General features: G+C 39.4%; 1 protein-coding gene across 1 annotated transcript in view; it reads left to right on the top strand.

Annotated features, from left to right (window-relative positions):
- Window positions 1-141, top strand: part of TAFA1 (TAFA chemokine like family member 1) — a gene marked incomplete at both ends in the record, with an annotated part of 553,857 nt that extends 553,716 nt beyond the window's left edge. The window contains one exon of the mRNA XM_079712262.1: window positions 124-141. Coding sequence (XP_079568388.1) covers window positions 124-141 — 18 coding nt within the window. The remainder of the gene's footprint in view (window positions 1-123) is intronic.
- Window positions 142-14,771: the final 14,630 nt, after the last annotated feature.

Here is a 14,771-nt window from a genome sequence, read left to right as displayed (position 1 = left end):
TTCACTTGAAAGAAGCAACATCCTAAAGATTCAAGGTGTCCTTTTTTTCTGCCTAATCACCTTTCTTAGTGCCTTCGTTTTGTTTTCTTCCTGAAATTTCTTTCTTTCTTTCTTTGGTTTCAGATTCACCCAAGAACCTAACGGAAGCATTTGTTATAGTAATAAAGGAAAACCTACTCTGTGGAAAATACATTTTAAGAATTTAAAACATCTTATACATTAGAAGCCAAATGGATTTCTTATTTGCACTTTGACTGATTACCAGATAATCACAGTGCTTTTACTGTGTGTCACGAAGTCTCCTAGAGTGAGAAGACCCGGAGTTTTGGGCAACACCATGGAAAGTGGGTTAAGGAAAAAACGGGTTTTCTCAATGCACATTTTTGGGATCACAAAGAAAGATCAACTGTCTTCTAATTTGGATCTATAGTTACTTTGTACCATTTGAAATATATGTATATATATAATATTTTGAAATATTATATATTCTCTTCAAAAAATGAACTGTACCACAGTTTGAGGCGGCTGGTGTACCTCTTTGAGTTTTGGATGTTTTGTTTTTGTTGTCATTTCTTTTTCTATCGGCAAGGAAATCACGTGCCCTTTTGAGAGGTCGGCATGGCACTCACACTGGAATTCCAGCTACAGGTGGACTCCTGGAATCTGAGAGATCAGAACGATACTGAGTGAAAAGCTTCCTTCTCTTTCTACTAGATGGCCCAAGGAAGCACATCGTCCTGTTTTATTGTTTTCTACCCTGTGCAATATTAGCATGCAAGCTTGGCTTACATAACCATACTTTATATTCAACTGGTATATAATAACCGTTCTAACCTCTTCCAGGAAAATATTTTTAGCTTTTCCACAGATAAGAAAAATGAGGATTCTTGAGGGAGCTGGTCCACCATGCTATTAAGACTCTGGCAGAGTGATGGTTAAATATGGATCCCTCGGGCCTCCCTGGTGGCGCAGTGGTTGAGAGTCCGCCTGCTGATGCAGGGGATACGGGTTCGTGCCCCGGTCTGGGAGGATCCCATATGCCGCGGAGCGGCTGGGCCCGTGAGCCATGGCCGCTGAGCCTGCGCATCCAGAGCCTGTGCTCCGCAACGGGAGAGGCCACAACAGTGAGAGGCCCGCGTACCGCCAAAAAAAAAAAAAAAAAAAAAAAAAAAATATGGATCCCTGTATTAAGTTCTGTAAATACAATGTCTTAAGGCTTTGTATAGCTGTCCTAGACTGAAGAAATGTCCTCTGATTAAATCCAAAGTCTGACATCATTAATTACATAGTGCTGTAGCAACAAGTCTTATCACAGCACATCTTTCTATGTTTGATTTGCTTTTTCCAAGAGTATTCAGATCTATTCTGGTGAGATGGGAAGACCATTAAAGAAATTAGGTTTCAGAATGACCCTTGTGACCAAATGTTGGACAGCCCTATTAAAGTGGTAAATAACTGCTTTCTAAATCTACTTGTCCTCTTCATTTGCCATTTACTTTTCCTCAGTCTGCTTTAGCCAAATCCAGAGAACACCCGCTTAGTGACACATAGTCCACCAGAATTTTTTACATGACATCATTGCTGCCATCATAACCAATATTTCCAACTCTAATAGTTTGAAAACTAGAAATTCATTACTATAAGTTCAATGTTCTCAGCCAGCAGGATGAACTGTCAAACCCTATTATTGGGCTTCTATAGTGATCACTTGGATGATACATATTGGGCTCACCCCCCAAAAGATCAATTGTGTCCATCTTCTTTTTTTTTTTTTTCTTTTTTTTTTTTTTTGTGGTACGCAGGCCTCTCACTGTTGTGGCCTCTCCCGTTGCGGAGCACAGGCTCCGGACACGCAGGCTCAGCGGCCGTGACTCATGGGCCCAGCCACTCCGCGGCATGTGGGATCTTCCCGGACCGGGGTACGAACCCGTGTCCCCTGCATCGGCAGGTGGACTCTCAACCACTGCGCCACCAGGGAAGCCCCCCATCTTCTTTTTTTGAGTTACTCAGCTGATACTTATAAGAAGGAAATATCTACTTAAATTCTAGTTTACCTGGTAGAGCGTAATAGTACTATAAATTCCTGTTACTTACCCTATCATATTGCAAGTGTATTTTTTTTCTCCAAAGTCTTTTCTCCAGAATACATGTTATTAAGGGCTGTTACTAGATCAGCAACACAGCGGGTCTCCTAGTGTGGAATTTTTAAGTTAAATTTTGGGTAAAATCCAGAGGCTCCTTCATCTCTAGCAATATACCTTGAAGTCTGATTGAATATATAAACACTCTAACCAGGAGGATTTGTTCTGCATCTTGAATGCCTATAAAAGCATCCCAAAATGGAAATAGAATCCTCATTGCAAAATCTGAGCTTCCTAAATACTTTCACAAATTTTTTCCAGAAGGTAGCATAAAATTCATACCAACAAATCAGAATTCCTTGAATTTTATGGTCCATAACCATGTACCAAGTGATATATTAGAAATTGATTTTCATCTGTAAGTTTTGGAGTGAAAACTGAAATCATAAACCCAAAGAATTATCTAGAACAGTACATCTCAAGATGTGGAGGAAGAAGCATTTATAATCCAATATATTGGGGAAATTTTTTTCAACAAAATAAATAGAAATATTTACTGAGGGATTCTCAGAGCCTTTAATATGCCAAAAGACACTGTGTGTCTTCAAGAAAGACTGAAACAAGGGGAGCCAAGTAAAAGGCTTCCAGAATCCAGGCATGTTGGTTGGTCCTTGACTAATGGAGAGCTCGTTCCCTGACTAATGGGAAGCTGCAAGAAATTATGTCTGTGTGAGGATATGTTCACTGCATTGTCATGTCTTCAGTTTTTCTAGAGAACCAGAAGTCTGGATTTTATATAAAATCTTCTAACATTCTTAAATAAGATGAACCAAAATGAGATTACTTCCATTAAAAAAATTCTGCAAGCATTATTATTGCCCAAAATGTCCTGACCATGTGGCCTTTTCTATGAGATTAGTGTTTTCTGGAATACCCTTTGAAAAGTGTTGGTCCTGAATAAAAGTCCAATGAGAAGCAAAAGGGATATTCTGTTTTCTGTGGCCTCACACATACAGACTATTCTCATGATTCACAATACGTGGGGGTCACAGCTTTTTCTGTTCTGTAACCTGAGCCTGTAAATCAATGAAGGAGCTGGTCTAGAGATTCAAGTCTGTTAGTTCATCTCCTGCTGGTTGCTTAATGCAGTAGCTTCCCTGGGAAAGACCTGGAAGAAGAGAGAAGGGGAAAAAATCCCACCACATCAGAATCAAGCAACCATCCAAGAAAACAGTACAAATATTTGTAAATGTCATCAAATTCAGTTTCAGTTTATCCAAGTCCCTTACCCAAATGTGTGAACCATCAACTTGTGTTTAAATTTAACTTGTGCCGGTTTGGGGAATTTTCAGTAGCTACCATCTGCCTATTGAATCTGAATGTATATGGTTTAAAAACTTATATCACGTATTTCTGGTTAATAAAGAGCTCAGTGTGGTATGACTAATATTGATTTTGAGCTTTTGCATCAAATTTGATGAAGAATATTATAACATAATTAGAGCAAATGGTTTCGTCCAAATCCCTTCTCTTGGTAAAAAGGGAAATATGACTTATTTCATAAGACAAAGATTTTTGAGTAAGGTGAAGCTTACTTGTTGACTTTTTTGTGTGTTTTTTGTGTGTAATTTATCCATTAATGGAGTTGGCAAGCACGTGGAGAAGTTTTACTACTTTTTTTCCATTATAGAATGATAAAGAATGTTTTCACCAATACACAATTCACATCTTTTTCTGATCAAATCCAATGTAACTTTCACCAAGCAATGTAGTGATTTTATAGTACAGTATATTATGCCACTTTGCCATTGTCACTGATAAAATAAGTTATGGAGGGTATAAAAACCGTTTATATGAGGAGATCCACACATTCCTCACCAGCATGGGATATGCACTCCTTCTTGGAAGGTTAAATATCGTGCCATAACATGAGTTTCTCTTTTAATTAAGCTTGACAATCCCATTTCAAAATCCATTTGGGTTTGCTTGACAAAGAAGTGTGCCATGTCTCTTTTCATGAGCTGTCTACCTTCTAAATAAAAGATTTAGTGTCTAGCAAATTCTAGGGCTCAAGTCACTTCCATCTAGTTTATAGATATAAGAAAGCAAGGTAAAAAAGCATTCTAAGGGGTATGGAGACTCTGGACTCGTGCAGTAGTGATAGAATCTGATTTCCTGATACCCGTGGGCATTATACAAAAGTGATAAAATAGAATCATGTTCATCCTTCAAAGTAAATTAAAGAGGAAGCCACTAATTGCACATACACACACACACACACACACACACACACACACACACACACACAAATCCCCTGCTAATAAAGATTTTAAGATTTTAGGTTGAATAGGCCAGGATTTTTTTTCCTTATAAAAGATCTCAGGAGCATCCCAGTGGAAGTTGCATTATGCTGACATCTTTGGTCCACAGTGGCTCTCATGTATTTATTTTATTTACTTAGGTAGTTTGTTTCATTTTCAAAAACACGTTAAGCTCTAATTTATTGATTTTGGTAGCTAGTTACATTATTTAAAAAAAATAATAACCAATCACCAAGCATGAAAGCCAGGACCCCAAACATAACTGACTGTATTTATAGGTCAGGGGATGTCCATCCAGCCCTAATTCCCACCTGCTGTAACCCAAGAGTAGAGTCCATACGTGCCATGAGGAAAACGAGGCCATACTTTCCTTAAGACAGTGGTTCTGAACCACTGGGCCATGGCACATGGATATGTGGCCATTCTTCATGGAGTGGGTTGGAAGTGGCTTCTTAATACAGTCAGCAAATAAATTTTTATATTAATTTTTATTGGAGCATACTTGATTTACAATGTTGTTAGTTTCTGCTCTACAACAAAGTGAATCAGTTATACATGTACACATATCCACTCTTTTTTAGATTCTTTTCCCATATTGGTCATTACAGAGTATTGAGTACAGTTAGTTCCCTGTGCTCTACAGTACGTTCTTGTTAGTTATCTATTTTATATATAGTAGTATGTATGTGACAATCCCAATCTCCCAATTTATCCCTCCCTCCCCTTGGTAACCATAGGTTTGTTTTCTACATCTGTGACACTATTTCTGTTTTGTAAATAAGAAAATTATGATTGTTTCGTAGGTAGTTCTCAACCAGGGCCTGCAAGACATATATGCCAACAGGAGCTATAGCCAAGTAACGCTAGTTAACTAACCAAGGTCACATGTTACTGCCCAAGCACCTGGTGATGAGGGTAGGGACATGGTCCCAGCCTATTATTGCCATCCAGCATTAAGGAGCTAGTATGGCCCAATTCTTCTGTTTTTTGTTGTTTTTTAAGAAAATCCAGAAATTCATAGGTTTATATGAAATCTCCAAATTGTGCATATTTATAACTTATTGAGCTTTTATTAAAAGACAAGACTGAAGATTCTATTCTGTCTGTGAGACATCAGTTTGCATATCTGGCCTAACATGACATTTTTCTCAGGATTTGCGTTCTCGTTTGCTTCCTCTGGTGGTAGGAAAAAACGGCGGAGGGAGAGCTCGTTTGCAGTCCATTGCATGTAACCTGCAATCTCTCCTGCTTTTACCACTGAGAACACTGTGCGTACAGCAATAGATATCAGTTATGCTCGATTGGGGGCATGCCAAGGTCACAAAAAGAGGTCAGCCCCTGTACTAGAATAGAGTAAATGGATTAAACTTCTATAAATTCCACCTATGGGGTCACCAACACAGTGTGGGAGCCGATTTTAGGGACGGGAAAGAAGCAGTATCAGGTCAACAGATCCCCCGAGCTGCTGCTAAAAGACTTGAGAAGCTTGTACATTTAGCTTAAAAAAAAGAATGCTAGGTACTAACTGCCCAATGGAAATGGCCTCCTCCCTCTGCTTCCTCATTCTATACACACCCTCCCATGCCCACACACATGAATTCTCAATTTCTTTCTCCCCTGATCTGAATCCTTCTTGAGATGGCCAGATTGAGAAGCTCTCAGGGCCTCTCACACCTCTCACCCCTGCCATTCAGCTCACCACTGTCACATTTCCTCTTCTCCCTTTCACATTCCAGGCCTAAAAAGCACTGTATGTATTGAAAAGAGTTCTAGAATTGTAAGCCAAATGCCACCCCCCCCCCAAAGATTGATGTCCTCACCCTCCACTTACAACCTAGAAAAGCTTATAACCTCTCCCTCTGAGTTTCCCTTTCTGTAAAATGGAGATCATTATACAACGTTTAAAGGTTATGGGAAGACTAGGGAACTAGAGAAAATGGAAATGTGTTATAAATGGAAAGCAGTAGGTAAGCTCTTGTTGTTGTTGTTATTCTCAGATTATTCCTACAATGCATCACCTAGAAGCTCCCTGTGTCAGTGCTGGCTCCACTCAGGGCAAGCAAAACACAAACTTAGGAAAAAAACAGGCAGAATATTATCTTACACTCTCTTTCTAAAAAGCTCAAAGACTAGACAGATCCCTCCCCAACCCTGTAGAATTCCCCATTTGCCATTACCATTGCTAATGTTTTTAAACCACTGGAAAATGCCGATATAACCTACACTTGAGCACTGCCATTGACACAAGAAAGTAATTGCATGTTGGGGAAGGCACCCGGCTGGTGTCCAGAATGTTCATCCAGAAGTTGAGTTGTTAATGGTGAGAGCCATCTTATGTGTAGGATAATTTTGAGCAACTACACACTGTCATCACCAGGCCACTCTTTCCCCACCCCCAGCCCTCTCGTCATTCAGGCAAAATGTCCACGCAAATTCACATGTAACCCTTGTTACTGCAGAGGTCTGACCTTTCATGCCTGCCCTTACACCCTCCTCACTGGTAAAAATGGCTTTCATTCATTCATCTATTCATTCATGCAGTAACCAAATATCTGTTGAGCCTTTGCCATGTGTCAGGCACAGTATTAGATTGACTTCAGACCTCACATTATTCTAGGAGAGACAGACAAAAACAAAAGTGAACAAATAATCAAAAATAGTGATAAAATAAATGCCAAAGGAGCCAAGAAAGTAAATAATGGGAAGGAAACATGAACATTATGTAGGATAGTCAGGGAAAACCTCTTGGAGGAGGTGGCATTAGGTCTGAGAACTAGAGGAGAGCAGGAAGCAGCCATGCAGAGAGCCGAGGGGGAGAAGGGAGGGAGGAGGTAGGGGTGTTGCAGGACCACAGGTTAGTACGTGCCAAGGCCTTAGCCAAGGAAGCTTTCAGTGTGTTTGCAAAACAGAGAGAAAGTCTCTTTTAGTTTGCTGTCAAAGCAGAGTGATTAGAGCAAAGTGGCCTGAGGTTGGGGAAGTAACCTTGAAGTCAGAGCCAGGTAGAGCATGATAAAATTGTTTGGGTTCTATCTGAACTGTAGCAGGAAGCCATGAACAAGGTTTTTAATCAAGGAGTGACACAATCTGATTTATACTTAATAGGAGACACTGTTAGTGTCACCCATAGCCTCTCCTTGGTCCCATACACATGCAGGGCAGACCAGATGTACCTGGGAATCAGAAGAGCAGCCATTGGCTGATGGGACTTGATGTATAGATTCCCCAGCTTCCTTGCTCCCAAGCGAGACAACTCTGTGGCGTATTCTATGTCATGGCTGTCCAGTAGAGCTTTCTGCAGCGTGAAAATGTTCTATATCTGAGCTGTGCAATAGGTAGCCACAAACTATATGTGGCTATTGGGCACATGAAATGTGTCAACTGTGACACATGAAGTGATTTTTTAAAATTTAATTTTATTAACTTAATAGACAGCCACATGTGGCTAGGTGGCTACCTTATTGGACAGCACAGTTCTATTTTGTCTTGGAGAGGTACCAAGTGAGACTGAGTCCCAGTTGTCCAAAGCCATAATCTGGTCATAATTGTACATTTTATTGGCTTCTTTTCATTTCCTTTCTCACTTCCTCACTTCCTTACCAGTACTGCCTGGATTCACCTCTCAAATACACTCCTTGTACTGAAATCTCTGTCTCCCGGCCTTCCTATGGAGAGACCCACCTAAGGCAACATTTTAAGATGACCATTCTATTTCCAAAATGGAGAAAAATGGGAAGGGCACACAACTGGAGCTGAGGGGATCAGTAAGGAGAGTTTTTCAGTATTTAGTAAACATACGTGGAGCTTTGCCTTGTCAGAGCCTGAGGACAGAGTAGTGAATCACGCTTTTCCTTTCATGGAGGAGCTGATAGCTTAGATTCAAGTCTCAGCTACATCAGTCAATTGCCACTTCATAGACCTAGTCATCCAAGGTATCTTGATGAAAGAAGAGTACAGTTATGCTGTATCTCTTAGAGGTAAGTCATAGACAGAAAGCTTTAGTCCCTTCTGATTCAGCTTGTTCCCATATACCTCGCCTCACTGCCAATGTACAAAGTTCAAATTGAATTATTAGTAAGGAAATTCCAAGTTTGTCTCTAATCCTAGTATTTTCTAAAAACCAGATGGTAAAACACACACGGCATTCCAGAAAATGCATTGGATTAAAAGAACCCTGATCTCTAGTCATAACTTGGGGAATGACTTAAACTTCTTGCAGTGGTTCTCAGAAATGGCATTCTGTGCAGGCAGCTGCAGATCGTATCTATGGGGGGCAAATGGTGAACTAGTTAAAGTACCAGTTTGCAATTTTAAAGGTCATAGGCAAAAGATTTTGCAAAGGCAAATAATCAAGGAAGACTCTATATACAAACGACTGAGCTCTCTAAAAATATAGCAGGAGGGATAAATTGACTTATGACTTAAACTGACTTCCAGAAATGTTAAGGTCAATGTAGAAAACTTTGTAGCTGTATTCAAATTAAGTAGGACACAACTACTGCGTGAAACCGATAATGTAGAGGTGACAGAGAATTCAGGTTTTCCTCAAGCAACTATGTTGGTTCTGGTTTTTTTATGTCAATAAAAGTTATCTTCTGGCTAAAATGTCTGGAAGGGATGTTGTTAAGAGAAAAATAAACTCAAGATAGGAGAAGAGATTTGTAAGAGAACATCTAGTTCTCTTCAATGATTCAAGCACCCTGGGCACAGTGATGCGGGAAGAAGGGAAGCCCTAATTGGTACATATTTTTGTTATTTCTGTGGTATAAATACTCCCACCACTGACTCCAAGCTACCAACGACAGGTTGGGAAGAGATGTACATTGTTGGCCCTCGCAAAGCACTGAGAGCCAGCTTCAGCATATCACTGCGTAAGGGGAAATCACATTCCTAGTACCAAAAAAGAGAAACTGTCAAAAAATTACCATTCTAATGCTAGGAAACTGTGTAACTGGGAGAGGTACCAGAAGTCTAGTATGGGTTAAGTATAGTTAAAATTGTTAAAAAAAAAAAAGGAAGTGGATTCTGAAATCTATAGATCAGTGACCCTGAGGTCAGCCCAGGGCAAGATTCCAAAGTAGATCATTTAAGGAATTTGGGGGGAGTAAATAGGGACTCAGTGATCACCAGGGGCCAGCTTGCATTCTCTGAGAAGAACAATCATGCCAGAAAACTTTCCTATTGACCTCACTGTTTTCTTTAACTAGTCTAACGTATTTTTAAAAATTGATGGACATGTCTAGATATTAACAAGATATGAGTCTAGGCTAAGAATTGGCAAACGATGGCCCTTACACTATGTCTGGCATGCTGCCTGTTTTTGTAAATAAAGTTTTATTGTAACACAGCCACTTGTTTACATATTGCCTAGAGCTTCTTTTGCAACAGTAGTTGAATGGCTGCAACAGAGATTTTATGCTCAGAAAGCCTAAAATATTTACTGTTTGGCTCTTTATATTTTGATGTCCCCTTGTGTATTCTGGAGAAGGCTGGGTGATAGTAAAAATTGTGTGAGCTCATAACCATAATGAATAGTCATATTCAAATGTTTCTGATTTATGGAATAATCATATCCTAGAGAAAGATTTCTAGTAGCAGAATCCTGGGTTCTGTCCTGGCTGTGTCCTGTGCACTGTTTTATTATCAACCGTGTGAAAGACAGTATTGATGTGGTATGCGGACCAGTTTTGCAGGTGATCCACAGTCAAACTGGTCATCAACCACTTAGCATGGTTAAATCAAGTTCAAGCAAGTAGACAGAGGAAAGCATTTATGATGTTCAGAAACAGTTGAAGCAGGCTGATGCGTAGATTCATGGAAAAAGAAGAGGGGGTCAAGAATGAGAAGGTGCATTTAAATATTTGAAGGTCTGTCATTTAGAAGAGGTATTAAATTAGTCTCTAAAGAGTGCATCTATTTATAACTAAACATATATCAGTTTAAGGACAATTTACCTGATTGACTTTCTTTAGTAGGTAATGCATTTCTTGGTATGAATAGTGTTCAAACATAGACCAGTAGAACTCTTGGGAGGCTGTAGAAGGATGCATGCCTAAGGAATCTTGTATTTCTCAGAATTTGTGATTATCTGAGCCTGATTTCTTATCAGTAGAGTGAAAATAGGATTAGAGATATACTTTGTAATGTCAGATACTTATGACATAACACATTCTTAGGTTCTGAAGAGCAGCTCACACTGCCTACATCCAGATTGCTTGGTTTAGACATATAGATGTCCCTTAACTGCCCCAGAAGCATTGCTCACCAGCAAAGAAAAAGGTCCTCCTTCCCAATTTTGTGGTATCTGTTTCTTCAAAGTCTCCAGCCACACCTGGAGCAAGCCAGCATCATCACTGATGAGTCAGTGAGAGCAATAATGGGGTGATGATGGAAATGAGTTGGAGTCATATGAATTTTATAATAAATCAACAGCCCCTGTTACAGAGACTTCTGGCCAAAAGACATCAGGATGTTCAGTCAGGTATAACTTACAACTGCAAGGATGAGCCAGTTGGAAGTTTGAGATCAGGGAAGGAGGCCCAAACCAAATAGGTCAAAACCAAAATGGTTGAAGGCAGGGATTGGTTTAAAAATGTAAAGTTGAGCAAGTCATTAAATATTTTAGCCAGGTATGTCTCCACTACCTTTTCAGTGGCTTATCATATTATAGATATCATCTAATTCTATCCAAGATTTTAGAAGGCAATAAGATGTATGAGTAGTGAGAAATTGAGTAAATGAAACTTCATGTAGACAAAAATTTCACAACTGTATTTCACGTTTCAGTTTTAACACACTACTTATGTGTGTGAAGATCTGAACGCTCCTAAGATCTCAATGCTCTTTCCAGGAATGCCTAAGTAAAAGGCCATCAGATATTTCTCTATTCCATTGCAAGTTTTGTTTTCTTTAAATGGGAGCAGTCAGTGCTAACTCAGAGTTGCCGTGTTCATTGCTAATTAACCTGTCGCTGTGGCAAACTTACCCAGAGTCTGACAGCAACATGCAGAGCACTTGTCCCAAATATCCTAAGGAGCTACACAATGCCCGCACGCGTACGAATGCCACCAAAGAAACGCATGGCTTATGTCAGAGGGGCATCGCTCTGCAAGATAATCTCTTTATAGTCCTGCCCTGGTACAGTAATTATCACCCCTAAAAAAAATCCAATGGCCCCTTCAGACATCAACTTACTCTTCTGAAATGAAATTCATGGATACTATAACCTCCCGAATCACGTAATTTCAAAAAATTAATATAAGGTACAAATATAATATCAAAGAGAAATGAAAGAAAATCAGTTTATAATAAAATATTTCTTTTATAAATGCTCTAGCATATAATGTCAAAAGACATAATGAAATACTTAAAGGTTTGAGCACAGTAAGTTTAAATTTAAGAGAAGTAATATTTATCCAGCTACTGTTGACACATTATATATTAAAATACAGACTAAGTAAAAGCAGATGTGTGCATATATTTTAAAATACAGGCTAAAGAAAAGGTATGCATACATAAAACCAAGAATACAACAGCGACAAATACAAACTGAAATGAACAGTTTTATTACTGACTCAGATCCACAATCCATGTTCCTATTGGTAATGTGATTTTTCTAAAATGGTTGACTAATTCTTAGTAAAAGTCAGAACAAAACAAGACAATCTCTCCCTTATTTACATGGTAGTTGCACTTCTGAGTAATTTTAGTATATGTCAAAATCATGCCAGCACGAATGTCCGTCAATTGATGAATGGATGAAACAGAGTGTGGTTTATCATACAATAGAATATGATTAAATTGTGAAAAGAAATAAAGTACTGATATGTGCTACAACATGGATGAACTTGGAAATCATGCCGAGTGAAAGAAACCAGACAGAAAATGTCACACAGCATATGATTCTATTTTATGAAACATACAGAATAGGCAAATCTATAAAAACAGAAAGTGTAACCGAATGCAGATTCAGCCGCTCGCCACTCAACAGCCAATAAATCGAGGGGCAAGCTTTGGTAGAGAAGATACTTTATTCAGAAAATCCAGCAATCTGGGGAGAAGGTGGACTTGTGTCCAGAGACCAACACCAAAGATTCTGCTCAGCCAACGACAGTTTTTAAAGGGAAAAAGGGGAAACAGTTAATCATTATGGCAGGAGGTCAGATTCTTTGTCATTTTTCCACTGCTTGCAGGCCTGTTGACTTATCCCAATCTTACTTGGGATGCTGTCTTGCTCATGTGGTCCACCTGCAATTGAATGTTCTCTTGCCCACGTGGTCCACCTGTGCCCACGGGATCCATCTGCAAATTTACTAAGGGGAAGCTAGGGGTAGAGAGTCAGTCATTCTTTAACTACTTAATTCTTCATTCTTATTCCTTCTAATCCAGGAAAGGAATCAACAGATTAGGTAAGGTGTTGTGACTATTTAGAAAAGTAGAAATCAGGAACTAAGTTAAATGTCGCCTAATGATCTCATCTTTATGATTAAGGTCTAAGGAAGACAGGGATGAACAAACAGAAAAGGGGCAAAGGAGCTGCTTCCAAATTAGGTTAGTTTCCAGGGAATGGAAGGGGGAGTGGGCAAGTGACTGCTATTTGGTTGTTTGAGGTAGATGAAAATAGTCTGGAATTAGATATTAGTGATGGTTGCACAGTCCTGTACATAATCTAAAAACCATTAACTTGTAAACAGCTTTAAAAGGGTGAATTTTATGAAATGTTAATTATGCCTCAATTTTTTTAAATATACAAAAATATTAGTTTTTGTATCTGAGTTCAGTTCTGGGCTCAGGACATCATAAACAGATTTTTTTATTTACATAAATCTTCAGTGTAGCATTAATACTTCATTGGGACAGTTATTCTCCCTTGAGCAGAAGTATCTCATGCACTTCAGGGCATATAGCATATAGCATTTCTCTCTGCCCACCACATGGTAGTAGCAGCCCACCACCTCTGTAACAGCTAAGAAATCACTGCACAAATGTCCACATCGTCCTTGAGGGTTAGGTACTGTCCTTGTTGAGAACTACAGTCATAATAGCCTGCAAAAATAACCAAAGCATATAAATACTGCCCTGTGACTTTCTGGATTTCCAAACTGACAATTAGTCACTACTTACCATCACTTAGAGACTGCTTCAAGGACTATTCAAGCTGTATCAGTTGGTCCTTTCACCTGCCCTTCCCTTCCATTACTTCTGACTTTTAAGACAACAGTGCAGAATATACTCTTCCCAGTGAACCATAAAATAATTTGCAGGATTCTGTTTGGGTTTTTTCTAAATTAACACTATTAGGATGTGTGGTATTTCTCAGAATTTACAATAGCCCTTACAGTTCAATGATGATGTGTTTCTCAGGAAGGAACTCAGCAACTTTATAGTTCAATGGTGCTTTGAGGTAGAGGGTTTAAAAAAAAAAAAGGCTTCCCAGCTATTTAGGAAGTTTTTCTGTTTCTCAAAGATTTTTTTAATTATTATTATTCATTGATTTTGCATTTAAAACAGCAGTTAAGAGAGCCTCAAGGCCTGGGAAGGGCTTCAAATGTGAATCTGAGTAGCTGTTTGCAGTGTTGAAGAAGCACCAGAGGCTGCTGGTGTCACACACACACAAAAAAGCCAGCAAAGGATTTTTTCAGGTTTTCATTTCATGAATTGGCCCCTACCAAGTGCTGAAGACTTAAAATTAGGATTGAAGTCAGCAATTCCCAAACCAAGTTTTGGTACACACAAGGATGTCTCTAATGGTTTCAAGGGGAGTCTAAAATTCTCAAAATGCTTCATTTTTATTTGCAATCTTCTTCAAAATAAAATATGCCCTGGAGTATCTTAGAAGAGGTGGGCAATGCAACCCAGACTTTCTGAAAAGTAGTATGTCAGCCTGCTGGCCACTGACCGAAATCACTGTGAGAACGCTTTCTACGGGCTCCTGTGAACCATTGCCGCTTGTGAGAAGGGATATTGATGAAATAGTTATTTAGCTTAAACATTGACTATAGTCCCAAAGACAGGAGAAAAGAAAGCACTTTATTCAAAAATGACGTTCTCAGGCTTCCCTGGTGGCGCAGTGGTTGAGAGTCCGCCTGCCGATGCAGGGGACACGGGTTCGTGCCCCGGTCCGGGAAGATCCCACATGCCGCAGAGCGGCTGGGCCCGTGAGCCATGACCGCTGAGCCTGCGCGTCTGGAACCTGTGCTCTGCAACGGGAGAGGCCACAACAGTGAGAGGCCCGCGTACTGCAAAAAAAAAAAAAAAAAAAAAAATGACGTACTCTTCCTATACACCATAGTGGATTGTTAGTGTCCATAGTAGAATTAGAGACATGGCTGGTATTTTTCAATGATAATTCCATTTGGCCTCCTAACATAAG

Source organism: Hyperoodon ampullatus, assembly GCF_949752795.1.
Source record: "Hyperoodon ampullatus genome assembly, chromosome: 10".
Classification (NCBI taxonomy): Eukaryota; Metazoa; Chordata; class Mammalia; order Artiodactyla; family Ziphiidae; genus Hyperoodon; species Hyperoodon ampullatus.
The sequence above is the reverse complement of the archived record's forward strand: the minus strand, read 5'-3'. Positions and strand labels throughout refer to the sequence as shown.